This window comes from Nipponia nippon, unplaced genomic scaffold (genome assembly GCF_047370975.1).
Source record: "Nipponia nippon isolate SJK-2023a ecotype South Korea unplaced genomic scaffold, ASM4737097v1 scaffold_4, whole genome shotgun sequence".
In the NCBI taxonomy this organism is placed as follows: Eukaryota; Metazoa; Chordata; class Aves; order Pelecaniformes; family Threskiornithidae; genus Nipponia; species Nipponia nippon.
Genome location: NW_028262358.1, coordinates 100,619,796 through 100,637,483, shown reverse-complemented (window position 1 = coordinate 100,637,483; position 17,688 = coordinate 100,619,796). Strand labels below are relative to the sequence as shown.

Sequence of the window (17,688 nt, the reverse complement as noted above, 5' to 3'; positions counted from 1 at the left end):
CTCTGCATATTTTGCAAAGGCTCCTGGTAGGAAAGCGTAACAAAAAAAAACCCCACGTTAAAGACTTTGAAGTATTTTAGCCCGACACATTTTGCCGTTGCAGAGAGCCGATCCCGCGGCATCCGTCGCGGAATGTTCCGCCCGGGGGTCGTCGTGAGGTGAAGGCGGCCGAGCGCGGTGACCGTTATATAGCGGCGCGGGCAGCGGTAGGCTCTGGATGTGAGGGCGATCTGGCTGCGACATCTGTCACCCCATTGATCGCCAGGGTTGATTCGGCTGATCTGGCTGGCTAGGCGGGTGTCCCCTTCCTCCCTCACCGCTCCATGTGCGTCCCTCCCGAAGCTGCGCGCTCGGTCGAAGAGGACGACCTTCCCCGATAGAGGCGTACCGTTCATCGGTCAAGGGTATACGGTAGCTGCGCTCCCCTGCTAGAACCTCCAAACAAGCTCAAGGTCCATTTGTAGGAGAACGTAGGGTAGTCAAGCTTCCAAGACTGCAGACACATCCAAGTGAGGCACTGCATGGGGCAGTCTGCCATTGTTTTGGGCCTTTGCAGGTTCCCCATCCGTGCGGGGGGTGGCTGGGCGCAAGCGGGAGTTCTGAGCTTTATTCCCGCCCCTGCGGGCCGTGCTCAGTTTATCACTTCCCTCTTCCATCCCCAAGTCGCCTACAAATCCTCAAGCTCCTCACCTTATACGCACACCAGTTACACTCTAGCAGCTTCGCACTTGCAGATGTACTTTTCACCTGGTTCATCACCTGTACAATTCATTTTAAGCCCACCTGAATGGCTAGCAAAAGGGCTGGCTTATGTAAATTATCAGCCATCTTCAGCTTCTACTGCCTTGAGAGCAGGGGGAGAAGGCTGAGGTGACAGAAGACACTGAGGGGGAGAGGAGAGGAGAGATTTTGGTTGCAAGGGACCTGCAATGATCATCAAGTCCAACTGCCCGTCCTTCTTCCGAGGGGTTATGCATCTTCCGTTTTAATTCAGCCTTGCAGTTGGCTTCAGAGGAGTTGACATCCGAGGACTAAACTATTTGCTTTCCACAAAGTCCACGGCATAGTGCAGAAATGACATGCTGAGACTCAGATCAGGTGGCCAAAGGAGCAGAGCTGCCTGGAGGCAGCACCCCTCCCAGAAGGCACCAAATATAAGGCTGATTTTAAAAAAACCCCACAACTAAACAAACAAACAAAAGCCAAACTGAAGTGCTTTTATTAAAACCTGAATAAAAGATCAAGACTCTAGTCAGTCGATATTTCTTCAAAAGTAACTTTATTCTGGGCAGGAGACTTGACACAGAAGGAATGAAACAAACATTTATAACGTTTTTGAACAAAAACACTGAATAAACAAGAACCGTTATTTTTTTACTCACTCTGACAATTCCACCCTCTCCTTCCATGCAAGTTCAAAAATGCTCTTTCAGTATGTTTTCCTCCTCACATTATGGAACATCCTGCTCACATCAACAGCGTTATTAGATACAGAAATGCCATGGAAATGGGTTTTCTGGCTTGGGGTTGGTTTTGGGTTTTTTGTGCTAACATCATGGCACTTACTTACACAATACTTTTACAAAAATCTGGATTACAGAGGTAAATGAGTCCACTGTCAGGCTCCTTTACTTCCAACAGTCGTTATTACATGTTATGCATAAGCCTGAGAAAATGTAAACAGTAGAATTCTAAAAACATTTTGCATAAAGATGCTGCTAAATACTAAAACACAAAGTAGCAGGTTACACGTGATAAATCCTCAGATATGCTGCTTTGTCCAGATTTCAGTACAAAAGACCTACGTCTTTTCCATACCTGTATCGCACACTGAGACAGCACAGTAAAATACATAGCTCAGTCAACTCAGCCCTTACTCAGAAAGAACTTTTTCCCAACTTCAGTAAGAATTTGCTCGAGTAAAGGCTACAAGTGCTGCCATTACACTTAGCTAACTTTCCGTCCCACTCAGTTAAAACTAGCAGAAGTTATTTTCAATATCAAGATTATTAGTTTTTTCCAAAATAAAAGCTTTAATTTGGGAAAGGAGGAGATATGCCCAAAAAAGTACTACTTCTTTTTCTCATCTTTTTGCTGGACTGACCCAAACCTGAATGCTATAGTCAAGAAAACCACAGCAGGGCTGATAAAGGCTCAGAGATTACAGGCCAGGTTCAGATTCATCCTGTATTACTTTAAACACGTGGAGGAGTCCCCACGCTTAGTGGAGAGACCCAGGCGTCTCCAGAGGGCTACGAAGTTCTCAGGTGAGCTGAATTTCTCTTGAGATGATTCTCACTCACCACTGGTTTCAAGAGTCGGCTCACAACAAAGGAGCTCACCCTTCGGTGCCTGTGGTTAGGCAGGATGAACCCAAGCCTCAGCAGCCCGTTCCTGTCACTTGTTCGTCTCCTGCTTCCACTAGTAGGAATTAAGCGTAGGGAACAGACTAGTTAAATTGCCTACTTAGGTCTAGGGATACTTAGGACAGGTTCAGGGTGTTCCCTCTTGAGACCAATTAGTCAGTGATAAAATAAATTAAATGATATCTAGACATAAATACAGATATTTATTTCCACCAAGAGAAAAAACTATCTTTCCAGTTCTAACACAAATATACATATTTCCCTTTCCACTTACTTACGCAAAGACACCATCAATGTGTGCTTTAGAAATTAAATGGCTGCTTTATTTTACTGCTATGCACTGGCATCACTGCTCTGGGAGCAGTTAGGTATGGTCTGGAGTTAGTACTTGCTATGAACACATAACGGAGTAGCTGGACACATAACGTGTCCTTGGCATGTGTATGTCTTACATGCATATTTCTTTTTAATGCGTAGACCCTTTTGCTCCCTTTTTGTCTTGTACTGTCTCACTGTGGACTGAGTCCGTAAAAGCAAACAGCGCCCAGTGCTCCTGATGGTTCCCCCGTAGCACAGAGCCAGCAGCCTACTCTAGGGTACAGCTGCCTCCAAGTCCCACACGTTCTCCGTGGGAAGTATAGAAAGGCCAGCGTGCGTTATCAGTTTCCAGTTCCACAGCGGCCGCCCCCCGTGGGTGCTGGCAGAGCCATGGAGAAGATCTCACTGACGCGCTACCCATGCAGCTCCTTCGAAATGGCCGGATGCTGAGAACCGTACCTGCTCTGATCCCCTTAGACTGGACTAAAGTCTCATAAATATACGATTCGCCTGATCTGTTCATAAAATGAGCTCAGAAAGGTGAGCATTTCTGTACGCTTCTGCAGGAAGATGCATTTTCACAGCACACTTCAGCTTTGGTGGTGCTGTTCCAAAACGCAGCTATAAAAATGTTCTCCCCCAGCACTGTGCTGTTTTATCTTCCTTCTGTGGAAGGAGGTGCAGGAACAGCCAAATGCTGACTGTGATCTAAAGGAATCCTTTGCTGATGGCTGGACCCTGGCACTCCTTTCCAGTGCAGAGTTAAACCAGACTATGGGGCTATTTTCTTTTCTGTATAACCTGTTAATTCATTTTCTCTTATAAACGGATTTAAACATAAAACTGCTCTTCAAAGAGTTTCTGTGAAATCAACCACAATTTTAGAACGTTTTTTAGCAGGACCAGGTAAGGTCCCACTTTTCCCACTAGAGCCTGGGGGCCTAATTTACGGAAGCTGACATATTCTTCACATTGTAAATGAAGATGCATCGAAGTGAAGAAGAACTGACGTAAGCTTAAACTGACTCACTTCCTCTGGACTTTTTCTTTTCCCAAAAGTGATTTAAAACAGTTGTGAAAATTGTCAGCTGCATAGATATTCTTTCCTTAAACTCTGCTGCTGGCCTATCACTTTGTTACTCTGAAACCAGCTTTATAATTGTTCATACTGTCTTAAATATATCGTCCGATCTTATATTCCCAACAACAACAAAAAAAGAAGAAACAGAATCTGATTTTTGTCTTTAGAAATCATTAGAACATTTAAATTAATTTAACAGAGGTAGGTCCACATTCTATTTCATAGTGAACAATGCCAAGAAGCAACTTTGAAGCAGGACAAAAGAGCAGTGTGTCAGAAAACAGATCTACAGAAGGGTATTCACCCTTCACCAAACAAGAAGATTCCTCAAATTTGGTAAAAGCAGAAGAATGGAGCTGGAAAGCTGGACAGCAGTCCAACCAAAACCTTTTAAAGGCAAAAATAAATTAAAAAAAGAAAAAGCCTCCCCCTGACTTTCAGCAGTCTGTCAGTGACTGCAAAGGAGAGTTTAGACTGTTAGTCACTCATTCCTTTGATGTCAGTACAAAGCAAATGAGTACAGGACAACAGAAGTGTGGCACCAAGACGTGGCGTCACTGAAATTATACAGCCTCATTTAGCACGTAAACTTTAGAAAATGTCTGATGAATGCCCCTTCCTCAGTACTTCTCTTCCACTGCAATATTGCACCACTTTGCTTTTTTTATCCACTTTTATAAAAAAGTTGAATCTAATAAAGGAAAAGTAAAATTTTTTAAAAGTTCATTATAAAAATTTATCGTATAAAAATGCCAAACCCCCTAAGCCATATATACAAAATGTATCAATTTATGAAAATAACTGGACCCAATTATATAACAAACCAATTTTATACAAAAAGGTACAAGATTGCATTCAAATTAATACAAATAAAAGTAAAAAAAAACCTTCGAAATGTCTCGTTCATAGAAGATCTGTTTCTTTTAAATTTACAGGTATATAAAACAGTATCAAATTGTCTCATGTTAGCCACCATTTCATGGGAAACACACACTGGTTCAGAGAGTATTTCCACAAGTCACCGGTGAGCACCATACTTCGCAGACCAGTCGACACGCCCGTGGATCGGCTGAGCTGGGGGTGGGAGAGGCATTAGCCTTGGTGTGCTTTTTGTAGGTGAATTGAACGTTGCCCGTCCAAGATGGGGTCTTACTGACTTCAGAGAAGCATAATCTAAGGAACAAAAGAAAATGCCATGAGATAAAGGTTCAGTGAGTAGCTGTCCACATTGAACAGCAACTGGACACAGGTCCAGATCCTTATTTCTTCAGGAAATAAGCCTCCTTTTTTAATAGAATTTGCTGATGTGAAACAATAGTGGATCCAACTCCTAAAACCTTATCAGACAAAGCATATTTATATCATTGATTTGACAAGCGTGAGTTCTGTGCCAGCTCTCACACCAACCTCTAGGTCCCGCTGAAATACGCTTAGGATAAAACCACATATGTCATAAACAAAGCAAAAATAAACCAAATCCTTCTCCATATATATTTCTGCAAGATTACTAACTGTGGTTCCAGTCAGTCAAATATTTACAAAGTAAAGCAAAGATATGTAGTTCAGTGGTGCACATATACAGCATTACCAGAGTAATGAGCAAGGGACCAAGACAACTTTGGTACTATACTTACTAGAAGATGGATCCACAACTGGTGCTAACTGAACCCTCTGCCCAGCAGAGCCTACTTCCTTCTTCAGAAATGAAGGGATATAACCACTAGTCAGACCGCTTGATCCTACGGGCCCTGAAAGAGATGGCAAGGATCGCTTGAGCTCAGCACAGTGGATCTCCCTTACTATCAACAGATGACAAGGGTGTGCACTGATGGGTCATATTCAAGATCAAGCCTCATCATGGACTGATGAAAATAAGAACTTCATTGAAGACACTGGGAATCCACAGGTCCTATATATACCTGCATTCAGGAGACTGTCAGCATCAGACTGCATTAAAGATGAATGGAAAACAGGTACAAATTTTACTCTTAGAAGGGCAATTTCTGCTTCTCCCTGACATCTCAGCTTTTTCAAGGTTTCTCAAAGCTTTCAGAACTTAGCATTTCAGTTGGAATTATTTTGTTTGACTTTCAGCAACTGGGTCCTATGAATATACTCGCTCTTGATTTCTATGCAGGGAGTCTGGGGCTCTGGTGCTACACAAAGCTCTTACTGAAGCCAGTAGGAGCGCAACTTAATAAATCGGGACAGACGCACGTTCCAAATTTGCAAAGCCAGCTACAAAACTTGTCCCTGAGATGAGCATAAACAGATCTAACTGACCTGCAGGGTAAGCTGTAGAAATTGGAACAAGAATAGTTATAAATAAAACAGTCTAGGGTCATAGCGCAGATGGACACTAAACAAGTTAGCATGCACAGATCAGATCCATCGCACATATGCCTATAATGTACTAGAGCAGCAGAGCAGTGGCAAAGCGTATTGTGGGAAATCATGGTAAAAAAGGCAAAAATCTAATGATATCCCATGCAGCTACAAAAGAAGCAAAAACTTGTAGAAGAGCCACGAAGGAGACGTGCTACATATATAAAGGTTCTCATGTAGTTTAGCCATCATCCCATCTTGAATCTTTAAAGAACAATCTTCTGATTAAATTACATCCTAAATTTTAAGGTTTTTGGTTTTTAAAACAGAGTTTCTGAAGGCCCAAAATGTTTCTTTAAGCCAAGATTCAACAGAAATTTTCTCAATCAAACATTTTCATAATGACATATGCAAAACAAGTACCGCACTGCAGAACTGTAACATCACATGAAAACCTGAAGCCAAGAAAGATTTAGAGAGGAAATACATAGATACAATCTAGAAACATCAACATGTCTAAGTATATCTCATAAAATCTAATGTAAAAATCTACAAATTAATTACTTCAAATCAAATAATAGGGATTAAATACCTGAAATACCAAATGCCCCAAAAACCTAAAGAAGAAAAATTGAAGAGTTTTGCTTTTTGTCTGAATTTTTTAAAGCTACAATTATTTCACTATTTTAAACAGCATCAATTAAAAGACATGATGATAGATGATGTATTTTATTTGCTTTATTCACATAACAAGAGTGGTGTGTATGGCTAGTTCAATTTAGACCAGCCTCCTCCTCTATGACAGTCATTTATGCACCAGCTGGGCTAACACAATTTGGAAACCTGCAAATATGACTTACAAAAACTGATGAGGGAAACTGAAGGCAAGATGAAGTATTTCAGGTTGAACAGACCTAAGCTGTCCAACCTTCTATGCATGTGGTACTTCAAACCAGACTTTTGGGGATTCATTAGAAGAAATTACTATGTTTCAGTTTAAGGTAGTCTCCAAATCCAAGGAACTGTGCTCATAACTGATTTCGACAAAAAGAACAGACACGGTAGCAAATGTCTTTGGAGCTGACAATGTATTATAAATAGGTGACCCCAAAGTACAGCTGTCTGGAATTGCAGAGACATCACCTATTATCTTTTCTCAGAGTGTTAGGCACAACTTCTTACCTGAATTCATCCTGTTAATACTTCCTCCCAAACCGGAAGCTTTTCCAGGCAAACCAGAACCGGGCCAGGGATTAGACGGAACAGACTCTTTGTCTGAAGTGGAGACTATGCTATTCCTTGTGCTTATTCCTATTGCAAAAATACAAAAGTTACCATGCCGAAATCTCTGTTGGTACACAGGCTTTCATTCGTTCCATCTGATGCACAATCTTAGAGCAGCTGTCCAGTTCAGTGAACTTAACCAAAACCTTTTCACTCTTAACATGCCTCTGGGTTACTTCCCATCCTCTCACACGGGAATGCTATGACTAGCCATAGGCCCTAATCCTGCAAAGGTAATAGTGTAAGTAGTTCCACTAGCATCAATGGCTGCTTATGTCAAGGGACAGGATCCTTACATCAAGGCCACAAATATTCTCAAGTAACAGAAGGCGAATCTTGCTATGTAAATGAAACCTATGCTTCGTATCACACACGACATTTTACAGCTTTGAGCCTAACAGTGACAACATAACCTGAAAGTAAATAATGGTAGATTACATTTTTCATAGTACTGTACTCTTCTTTCGTGTATCTACTGAAACCACAGATTGTACAAACAGTTTGCAGTAGAGGTCATATGTCACGTATTATTTGCATTTAATATACATCCCATATTTAAGCAGGGCACCTAACATTCAAAGATGCGCTCACAATTTATAGTAAAGCAAAAGCAGGCTTGGGATCAATGTGTTTTACAACCTCCTCTAGTAACACAACTTTTAGCAAACAAAACTCTACTTAAGTGATCCAATTTGAAAGTCATTGAAATTAATTGTTTCGGAAAAAAAGACTGAGTTTACCATCACGGTACCTTCTAGTTTGCTTAATTAATTTTGAAGTATTAGTACTACAAGTGAGTGAAGAGCTAACACTGCCTTTATAAACAGAAATTATGAAAGAGGATACGTTCATATTCAGCTCATTTTAAATACAGGCAGACACGCTTTCCGCCTCCTGCACTTCATCCAGCCCCAGTGCTGGTCTCAGTATAGCAGAGGTTAACATGAAGATAGGCATGCAGTTCCTTTATAGAGATAAGGATTTGCATTCTATTTAACTCCAAGCTACAGCAAAGCGTATTCCCACTATTAGTTAGCTTCTGTTGTTCATGGCATTATATACTCATGAGGTAAACGTAAGGCACTTTCTTTTCCAGTCTAGAAGACCACTCTTATCCTTCTTAGGGAAACAGGGAATAGCTTGGGACATTAACCGACATTTTCTAACACACTTCAAAGTATAAAAGAGTATCCAGCAGGAGGAAGAAGTACCAATAATCCTGACCCCTTCTTGTAAGCAGGATTTATCTCAGTTGCTAGACTGCTAGAACGTAGTTTGTATCATGGCCACCTACATTAGCAAAGCTCTTGCTCTCCTCATTTTCTTTAAGCAGTAGCTCCCTTCCACAAACTCAAAGGATAAAGCCTAATGGACCAATGACTATTTCATACTGCTGTTGGAATCACAGGAAGAAAAAGAAATAAGTATTTTTTACTAACCAGGTAGATACCTAGAATGTCTCAAGTAGTGTTGCTTTGCTGCAGAAACTCTCAATGTGGGAGTGTCCTGCCGTGGAAAGGTCGCATGGGAAGGTGCACTGCTGCCAGAGCCCACAGCATCCAAAGGCTTCAGGTCCAAAATGCTTTCAAATCTGTAACCCAGAAATTGCTACACTTAGTCCAATTATTATAGCATAACTCTATCCACAGTTGGCCTTCTCATCTCCATCCCATCTCCAGGCATCATTTCCTCATACTGTGTTTGCTACAGCATAAACACACAGACAAAAGGGAATATTTTCAGCCTGAAGCCATACAAGTGCCCCTGAAAATCAGATTCGTGCTTCTAGTTCCCTTATATATTGCTTTTAAAGTTTTTATAAATCACTCAATAAGTTTTTTGCTATTGTGTATGATCCATTGGAAACTGCAGCTTAGAGTCACCCAAAACTATTTATATGTGTGGAATAAGTCAAAATGGTTCATATGCGAAACAGAAAGTATATATTCAAAGATTAACTTGGGAAGACTTAAGCTAAGCAACATTTTCAGTGGGGAAAAAAGAACAAGGAATTACACAGAAGGGTGTGCTGCCCATCAAAAATGTGTTGCAATTCAAAGGTCAGCATTCAACAAGCAGCCAAGGCAAAGCAGGAGAGAAACAAGCTGCGTGTCCTTTACCAGCCTGGATATATGTTTCTAGATCCACAGAAAGCATGAAGAGCAACGTTACGAAAACAGAGGGGAAGCCTAAGGAAATAAGACCAAATAGCACACAGACATAAAAGAAACCAACTTACCTACAAAGAGTATCATCACTCTGCCTCTTCTTGTTTTTCAAGTCCATCCTCGTGACGGAAGAGCTGAAATCAAGGTCTTCCAAGTCATCCCAGTCTTCAGAACTCTTCACTGTTCTAGCAAGATGTCCCCATCTTCGCCGAGTTTTTGGTTTAAGTTCACCATTCATATTCTCAGTCCCAGCAGATGTTTTCTGTTACAAAGATTGAAAAGAAACAAACCCACACACTTATACCATAAACCAGGTGACAGGAACAAAGAGGACTTTTTTTGCTATCTTGAAGAGTAATACTGGTACTAGAGCTGTAACAACAGAATCCTCATCTTTCATTAAGCATGCTAAGAACACAATCTGTAGCCTGTAGACATTACTACCTATCCTCTGCATTTCATCCTGTAACAAAGCATCTTGCACAGACAGAATAAATTTCTTAGGTCTCAATTCCAATTCTGTTTCTATTTCACTATATACCCCCCAAACATTTAGCTCACACTCAATTTTTATTTCTTGACCCACCTTGGGAGTACAAAACTGCATGCATGTTCATGTTTCCACAAGCCTGTGCCTAGACATTTATAAAAAGTATTTTTCTCGCAACACAGCATAGGTACAAACGTGTGTCCCTTCAGCCATTTAAGCTCATCAGTACATTTCAACCTTGTGCAACTCTGTGCATGGCCAGTACAGACCCTACTTAAGACCGATCTCTCAGCAGCAGCATTCACACTGTCTGCTCTCATCATCTACCTTATGAATCCAGTCTCCTTGTACAATCAACAGAAATGGTAAGTTCTTATGCTGAAAGAAGAATCTGTCATTTTCCATGGCCAGTACAGAAGCCCAAAGGGACTATTATTTTCAGTCACATAAATGGGATGCCTTAAATGGATGAAGGCAATAGCCCCCTCCCCCTCATTTCAATACTACTTAGCTTAATACTTTTCTCTCTGGCATCAATCCCATTAATATTCTGACCACTGTACATCCCTTTTACTCATATGAAATCACAGCGTCATCCTTTAAGCGGTGCTTTACAACAAATAGAAGCATAAAATGGCTTTGAAATGAGAAATCAACTTGCTGGTTTTAGAGCAACTGGATTTAGATTTCAACAGAGTAACTTCCAGTTTCTAGCAGAAAGTTATAACTATTCTTTATCCCCATTTCCTGTCCTTTTAGTAAAATTTAAGAACCTTGAAAGAGAACAAGAAACAGAAACACAATTAAGGAAATATCAGGCAGTATATCAGGAAGTGTATCTTATGCTAGATGGGGCTTTACCTGCTGAGGAACCTTATTGTGAATTGCAGGCAGAAGAACCTGGTTAGACTTGTCCTCCTTTAAGTAGTTACTGTGCTCAGCCCGAGAGTTGTCTGTCTTATATGGGTACACCAAGTGCTGAGAAGACTGGCTTTGTTGAAAAGGTCTTGATGAAATGCGAGCATGAGGTTTCGGAGGGGGTTGTGCTGGCGGGACAGGCTTAATATGGAGAGACGATTTATTATGCAGTTCCTTTTGTCTCCCCAATTCCTGAACGCCCAGAGTATGCCCAACCTGGAAGTACGGATATCGAAGTGCCTAAAACATAATGAAGATGTTAGGATCCAACTCAGGAAACCAACATTTTTAACTTACCCTAGCCCTATGTCACGGCACAAATTTAATTTCCTTTTTTCTGGGATGGGAAACAGCAGAAGACCCATCTATCAACACTAGATTCTAGTGAGCACAATCCACTTCAGAATAATGCTGCAATAGTAGAAAAGTTTCAACAGGTACAAAGTTATCAAACCCTCTGTGGACTTGCACAAAAGGAAAAGGTTCTGCAGAAGTAAGATGCTTAACCAGGTATATGGCATCTAAAGGCATGTTTCATTATGTGCTGTCTCTCCATGTGTGTGTGCATGAGCATGTGCAAACACACACACACCAGTCATCACAGATTCAGCCATCAAGACTTGAATGACCCCAGAGACATCCCATCTCTCCCATTCTCCAGTTCCAAGACTGAATCAAGTGAAAGAAATAGAATCCTTATGAAAATTAGCCTCTCTCTTTTTTGGAAGACATGTTGGTAAAAATATCTTTATCCTGCCTTACAAGTAATTAAAGAGTTGTCAGTAAAGGCAATTCATCTCTGCCCATCTTGCTGTTTCAGGTATACTCACCTTCCCTTCCCAAAGACCTCTCACTGCAAAAAGCTTCTAAAAGCTCAGATTCCTCATCATATTTGTACCTGACTGTAAAACATCTGTTAATTGCTCTTAATACCAAGTTATAGTCAGTATTTTTTGCTTTTCATTACCTTTGAGAGTTCTTAATCTATTTTACTTTTTAACTGCTGTGATTAGCTTTAAAGATTTATTACAATTTGTACTAGAGGTCTGATATAATCACAAAGGCTCAGCTATGGTCCTACTGAAGTTAAGTCAGATTTGAACCCAGAATCACATCTGTTTTTCAAAAGGTGCCCTGCTCATTTCATTAGTTGGGTACTACCACTGCAGTACTGATATGTGAAATCAGCGGCTACCGTCAACAACATCAACTAGATCATTTTATGTGCAGTACTGATGACTTGGGCTATGCTTGTGTACAGGATGTCACGACATATCTACAGTGTAACTGAGCTGAGACTGCCCTGCAAACTGCCTTGCATAAACCAACTTTATCCAGGCAACACTGGGCTGGATGAGCAGACAGTGAGGTGGACTGAAAGCTGGCTGAATGGCCAGGCCCAGTGGGTGGTGATCAGTCAAACGAAGTCTGGTTGGAAGCCAGTAGGCACCAGTGTACCCCAGAGGTCAATATTGGGGCAAATACTGTTCAACATCTCCATCAATGATGTCGATGGTGGTGCGGAGTGCACCCTCAGCAAGTTTGCTGATGACACAAAATTGGGAGGGGTGGCTGATACACCAGAGGGTCATGATGCCATCCAGAGGGACCTGGACAGGCTGCAGAAATGGGCTGGCAGGAACCACATCAAGTTAAACAAGGGGAAATACCAAGTCCTGCACCTGCAGAGGAACAACCCCATGCACCAGTACATGCTGGGGTCAACCACCTGGAAAGCAGCTTTGCAGAAAAGGACCTGGTAGACACCAGGTCGAACATGAGCTACCAATATGCCCCTGCTGCAAATAGGGCCAACAGCATCCTCGGCTGCATGAGCAGGAGTGTTGCCAGCACGTCGAGGGTGGTGATCCTTCCCCTCTGCTCAGCACTGGTGAGGCCGCACCTGGAGTGCCGTGTCCAGTTTTGGGCTCCCCAGCAGAAGAGAGAGATGGACATAATGGAGAGAGTCCAGCGAAGGGCCACGAAGATGATTAAAGGAACGGAGCATCTCACATATGAGGAAAGACTAAGAGAGCTGGGAGTGATCAGCCTGGAGAAGAGAAGGTTCAGGGGGATCTTATCAAAGTATGCAAATACTCGAAGGGAAGGTGCAAAGAAGATGAAGCGAGGCTCTTTTCAGTGGTGCCCAGTGACAGGACCAGAATCAACACAGGAGGTTCCCTCTGAACATCAGGAAACTCTTTCTTACTGTGAGGGTGACTGAGCACCGGCACATGTTGCCCAGGGCAGGGGGGTTGGACCAGATGACCTCCAGAAGCCCCTTCCAACCTCAACCATTCCGTGATTCTGTGGTGCATATCAATAGCAATGAAAGAACGGCATCACAGCCTTCAGCCGTATATCCCACCTTCACTCTTCACAGTGACTGCATTATACTTAATTCAGGTGTACTTATACACACTGCAGTCACACATTTGATCACTGAGCACACACCCCGCGCAGCTGATGTTGCATGCAAAAGATGGATTACTCTCTTTTAATTACTCCCCTTTGTCTTGCAAATTGTTCTTGGCTTCTGCTCTTCTCCCTTCTAAGAACTGCACCCCTGAGCAACTGCTAAATGACAGTCCATAAAAGGTGTCTTACAGTGAAAGGAAGCGTCACATGCAGGTGTGAGAAAAAGAAAACAAAATCAAACCTGACTAGCTGTCGGCCGCTTTTTGGGGTCCCACTGCAGCATGTCTCTCATGAGCTGCACCGCTTCACTGCTAGCATTAGGTATGAGGGTTTTTAGGTTGTTAGGTACACACTGAGGCCAGCGAAAATTCATGGAGGCTGAAAGTTGGTAGCCTTCAGGCCAGTCGTTCTGTAAGAATGAGATTTCCAATCAAAAAGGAAGTTCAGCTGTAAAATATCATAGTGCCTGAGTACACTAGCATATGTTCTCCTATCAGTAATAGATTGTGTCCAGCTTACTCTCAACTATATTAAAGATTTCACTAGAAATTTTCACCTCAAACCTCTGGTGAGAGGTAAGTCTTGCTTTACATTTGACTAAGTCAAAGGCACAAATGGAATCAAGAGATAGGAGTCTTGCCATGATTCCAATTTCTAGCCTCTTAAACCATAGGTTTATATGCTATATGCAAGAGAAAATGAAATTTCCGCCTAATGAGATCACAGTCTAATGACTTTGCTGTTCAGGGGTCTACTTCTCCTCCTCTAAATTTCAGGGTTTATAGCATAATTACATAATGCTTATTTCACAGAAAATAAGTTCTAATTTAGTTTACTATATTGAGATTAATACCATACAAGAGCAGTAAGTGTGAAAATTTGTTATTTTTATGCTTACTACTATTGTGCCATTCCGTATTGTAGAACAACTCTAGTATTACTGCAGTGTGCAATGTCACTTTAGCTACCTTCTTTGGCGTCCCCAGGACTTGGCAAATTTTGAATATAGTATCAATTTCACTGGCGCCTGGGAAGAGAGGCCTCAGTGTGTAAACTTCTGCCATTATACAACCAACAGCCCAAATATCTATTGGAGAACTATAGCTGGTGGATCTCAGAAGGACTTCAGGAGCCCTGTACCTGTAAGAGAGAAAAAAAAAAAATAAATAAACAAATCCCAACAATCAACACAATCCAAACAGGCATACATGAAACCATTCAGCTCTTCATTCTTTGCTGTTAAGAGCAAACATCCCTTAAAAAGCTCCTATCCTTTCCCATCCTGTATGTAAGACTTCATTTTTTTTTTTTTTCCTAGAACGAAGAATTAAAACCTACATAAGCTCTTGTAAGCTCTCTTATGCCTTCTTGACATGCAGCAATCCCAGCATGTCCCACCTGCCTTACTGGGCTCCCTCTTTGTTCCTGTGCTGCTGCCATCTGTAAACTGCCTTGCGCTAACCGAAGCTTTTCAAATTATGCCAAGCTTAAATAAAAGTCTCATAAAGAGGAGGCATCAAAAGTGGTATTACATTTAGCACAAATTTAATACTTCTTTAAAGGTTTGATTATAAGTTTCACACAATGTAGGTGAATACTAGCACTTACCATCTTGTGGATACATAATCCGTGTAAGGAGGTCTAGATCGGATTTCTCGGGCTAAGCCAAAGTCTGCTATTTTCACAAGTTCTGGTCCCATGCAAAGGAGGTTTTCAGGTTTCAAGTCTCTGTGAAAGAACCCTAAAATTCAAATGAAATATTGATGTGCATTGCAATGCCACCCCCAGCTGTAGCCTTTATTTTCCACCTGGATTGTTTTGGTTTAATTCTTATTGCTGAACCTTGAATAGCACAACACAGAATTCAAAGTCTTATGTGATCAACAGAGGTAGTTGGTATAATGGTTGTTCAGTCAAACTAATTGTGTTGGAAACTGTGCAATGAAGACATCAAAAAATTACTTCAAAAGTTCTTTTAAACAGAATACAAATTAAAACATAAGGTAGTTTTTTTGCACTTTGAAACTTCTTTTCACATCTGAGAACATAATAATCTGCGAGCACTCAGTTACTCATCCCCCTGTCAGCGGATTTCGGCGTATTTTTTTAATGCTCTCTGCATTCAGCAAAACTTGATGACAAATGAGCACTTGGCAAGAGCTCTTTCGATACAAATGAAAGAGGGATAGAATATTACTGACTACAGTCTCTGAAATTTACTTCCACCCTTAGTCTGGAAAACTTGTCCTTATGCTTCTTTCTTGCAAGCATCTGAGACCACTGTTTCCGATATACATCCCCCTCTGTAGTACCTTACTAGGGCTCTATGACCTCTTTTTCAGAGGCCTTCCAACATGCTTAGTTTTTTCCATGGCCTTGAATATGCTCCCACAGAGAACAGAATAAATGTTCACATAGGATGTGTCTACATTGTCCAGTGTAACGATATTAACTTTTGTTTGTTAGATTAATGCATGACAGCATTGAAGACATAGTGCTGTAGATTTCTACCAACCAGCAGATTACGTCCTTCGTAGGGATAGTAAGTAGACGTTCTGGTGCCAGCTTGAACTACTGCCTCTTTATGGAAGGTACCAGACAGAGCAATCAAGGTTATTTTTAGCATTTAGTACAATCACTTCTGTATTTTGCTGCACAGACATGCAATGCACCAACAGAATACTTCTGAGGCAATTTGTTTCACGGCAAACTTGTAAAAAGAGCAATTGGTTGTGTATTCAAATAGGAAAAGATGCTTAGAGTCTGGATGGACAAAGAACATAAAAAGTTTACTTGAGAAGCATTTCTATGCCATACAGGAGCAGAATAGAAAAACAAAGAGAGGGAAAAAAAGTTCATGTGATTTTTCCAAAACTGTTGCAGAGAGAATTTTGGGACACCCGGTCTTACACTGTGAGCCACAAGACCATCAAGACCATCCTGTCAGGCTTGCCATGAATTTCCAGATCTTTGTAACTACAGATTTGCAACATCTTGGCAGAAATATCAGTCTAGTGTGTAGCAGGTCAGTGAACAAGACAGTTTCAACACAAAATTGTTCATTCTTTATAGCTACAGTAAGTTAAAAAGCAGTAAAAGATATTCTGAAAGGTTGTGATCCACTTGACAGTTTATTAAAAAAAGGTGGCTTAATTGTTGCAAATAAATGATATTATTTTTCTGTTTTTAAATATTTCGTATCTCAATGGAACAGACAGGAATTTCTAGTTTGATTTCAGAACAGTATCCAAGCCCCATTAGAATAAAGAATAAAAGCATTAGCTTGAAAATGTTTTGCAAAACAAAGTTAAATGTGTTCTTCGAGTGAACTGAAATGGTGGTCCTACAAGCCTTTCACTTCCAGGACTTTGGCCACTGATGTTAGTTCTCGTCTGATAACCCCAAGAGCTGACCAGCAACATACACTACAGTGTATTTAGCAGGCAGAATTTCAGAGTGCAGCAAAACATGGTGTGGAAGTTATCATTAAAATATTTTTTTTTATTAGTTAAGTGGGTCTTGTTACTACTGGCTGGTACACCAGCTTTAGCTTTTATCATTATTGTAAAAATTAGTTGGAAGGCCATGCAATGAAAGCTGTTTGTCACTCAGACTTTATTCCTTTAAGTGTATCTTACAAATAATGTGCATTTTACTCAGGTATCTGTGTGTACCTTGAGAAAAGAATAGTTTTTCCTTTATTCTCAATCTCAGGGGATCTCTAAATCTATCAAGAAATGTGCCCATTAACATCAGATGAGTTTTAGAAAGTGTCCAGCTGCCAGTTTGAGAAAGTAGAAATCTACATAAAAGGAACTGAGCAAACCTCCAGACTAAAGTATCAGGCAACTATAAAAGATGGGTATTTTCAGTAATCTGAATCTCTCATATAATGCCATGCTTTTGATCACTCCGTTTACTAAAGTTAGTAATGTAATTGTTAGTGTACTCATTAAAAAACTTACACAGATGCTATCTTGCTCTAATTCAAAATGTTTACAAGCTAAAACATAACCTACCATGCTTATGGATAAATGCAAGCCCTTGCAGGATCTGATACATAATATTCCTAACTGTAGACTCAGGAAACAGTTTGTTTCTGTGGGATAAAAGGGAAGAAATAAATATTAATGATTAAGTTCACTCATTAGCTTATGCTATCTATTGAACCAAAGACAAAAGGTAACAATGACAATAAAACTGCTAGATATATTTTATGCACTCTCATGTAGTTTATTTCTCCAATAAAATTTACACAGTATTTGCAGAACTGCTATATTACATTATATTAAGACTATGTGATATCATGTTAAGACTATG

General features: G+C 40.8%; 1 protein-coding gene across 11 annotated transcripts in view; it reads right to left on the bottom strand.

The window, feature by feature from the left end:
• Positions 1–1,259: 1,259 nt before the first annotated feature.
• The window catches only part of CILK1 (ciliogenesis associated kinase 1), a 28,390-nt gene continuing 11,961 nt past the window's right edge, over positions 1,260–17,688 (bottom strand). For 10 of the 11 annotated variants that reach the window (XM_087773459.1, XM_087773448.1, XM_087773451.1 and 7 more), the window contains 10 exons: positions 17,388–17,467; positions 14,977–15,109; positions 14,337–14,508; positions 13,610–13,777; positions 10,894–11,190; positions 9,614–9,804; positions 8,814–8,965; positions 7,273–7,401; positions 5,400–5,513; positions 1,260–4,938 (listed from right to left, as the gene is read on the bottom strand). In XM_087773459.1, coding sequence (XP_087629585.1) covers positions 4,784–4,938; positions 5,400–5,513; positions 7,273–7,401; positions 8,814–8,965; positions 9,614–9,804; positions 10,894–11,190; positions 13,610–13,777; positions 14,337–14,508; positions 14,977–15,109; positions 17,388–17,467 — 1,591 coding nt within the window. In that variant the 3' untranslated portion in view covers positions 1,260–4,783. The remainder of the gene's footprint in view (positions 4,939–5,399; positions 5,514–7,272; positions 7,402–8,813; positions 8,966–9,613; positions 9,805–10,893; positions 11,191–13,609; positions 13,778–14,336; positions 14,509–14,976; positions 15,110–17,387; positions 17,468–17,688) is intronic. The other variant, XM_087773456.1, reaches the window with a different exon arrangement.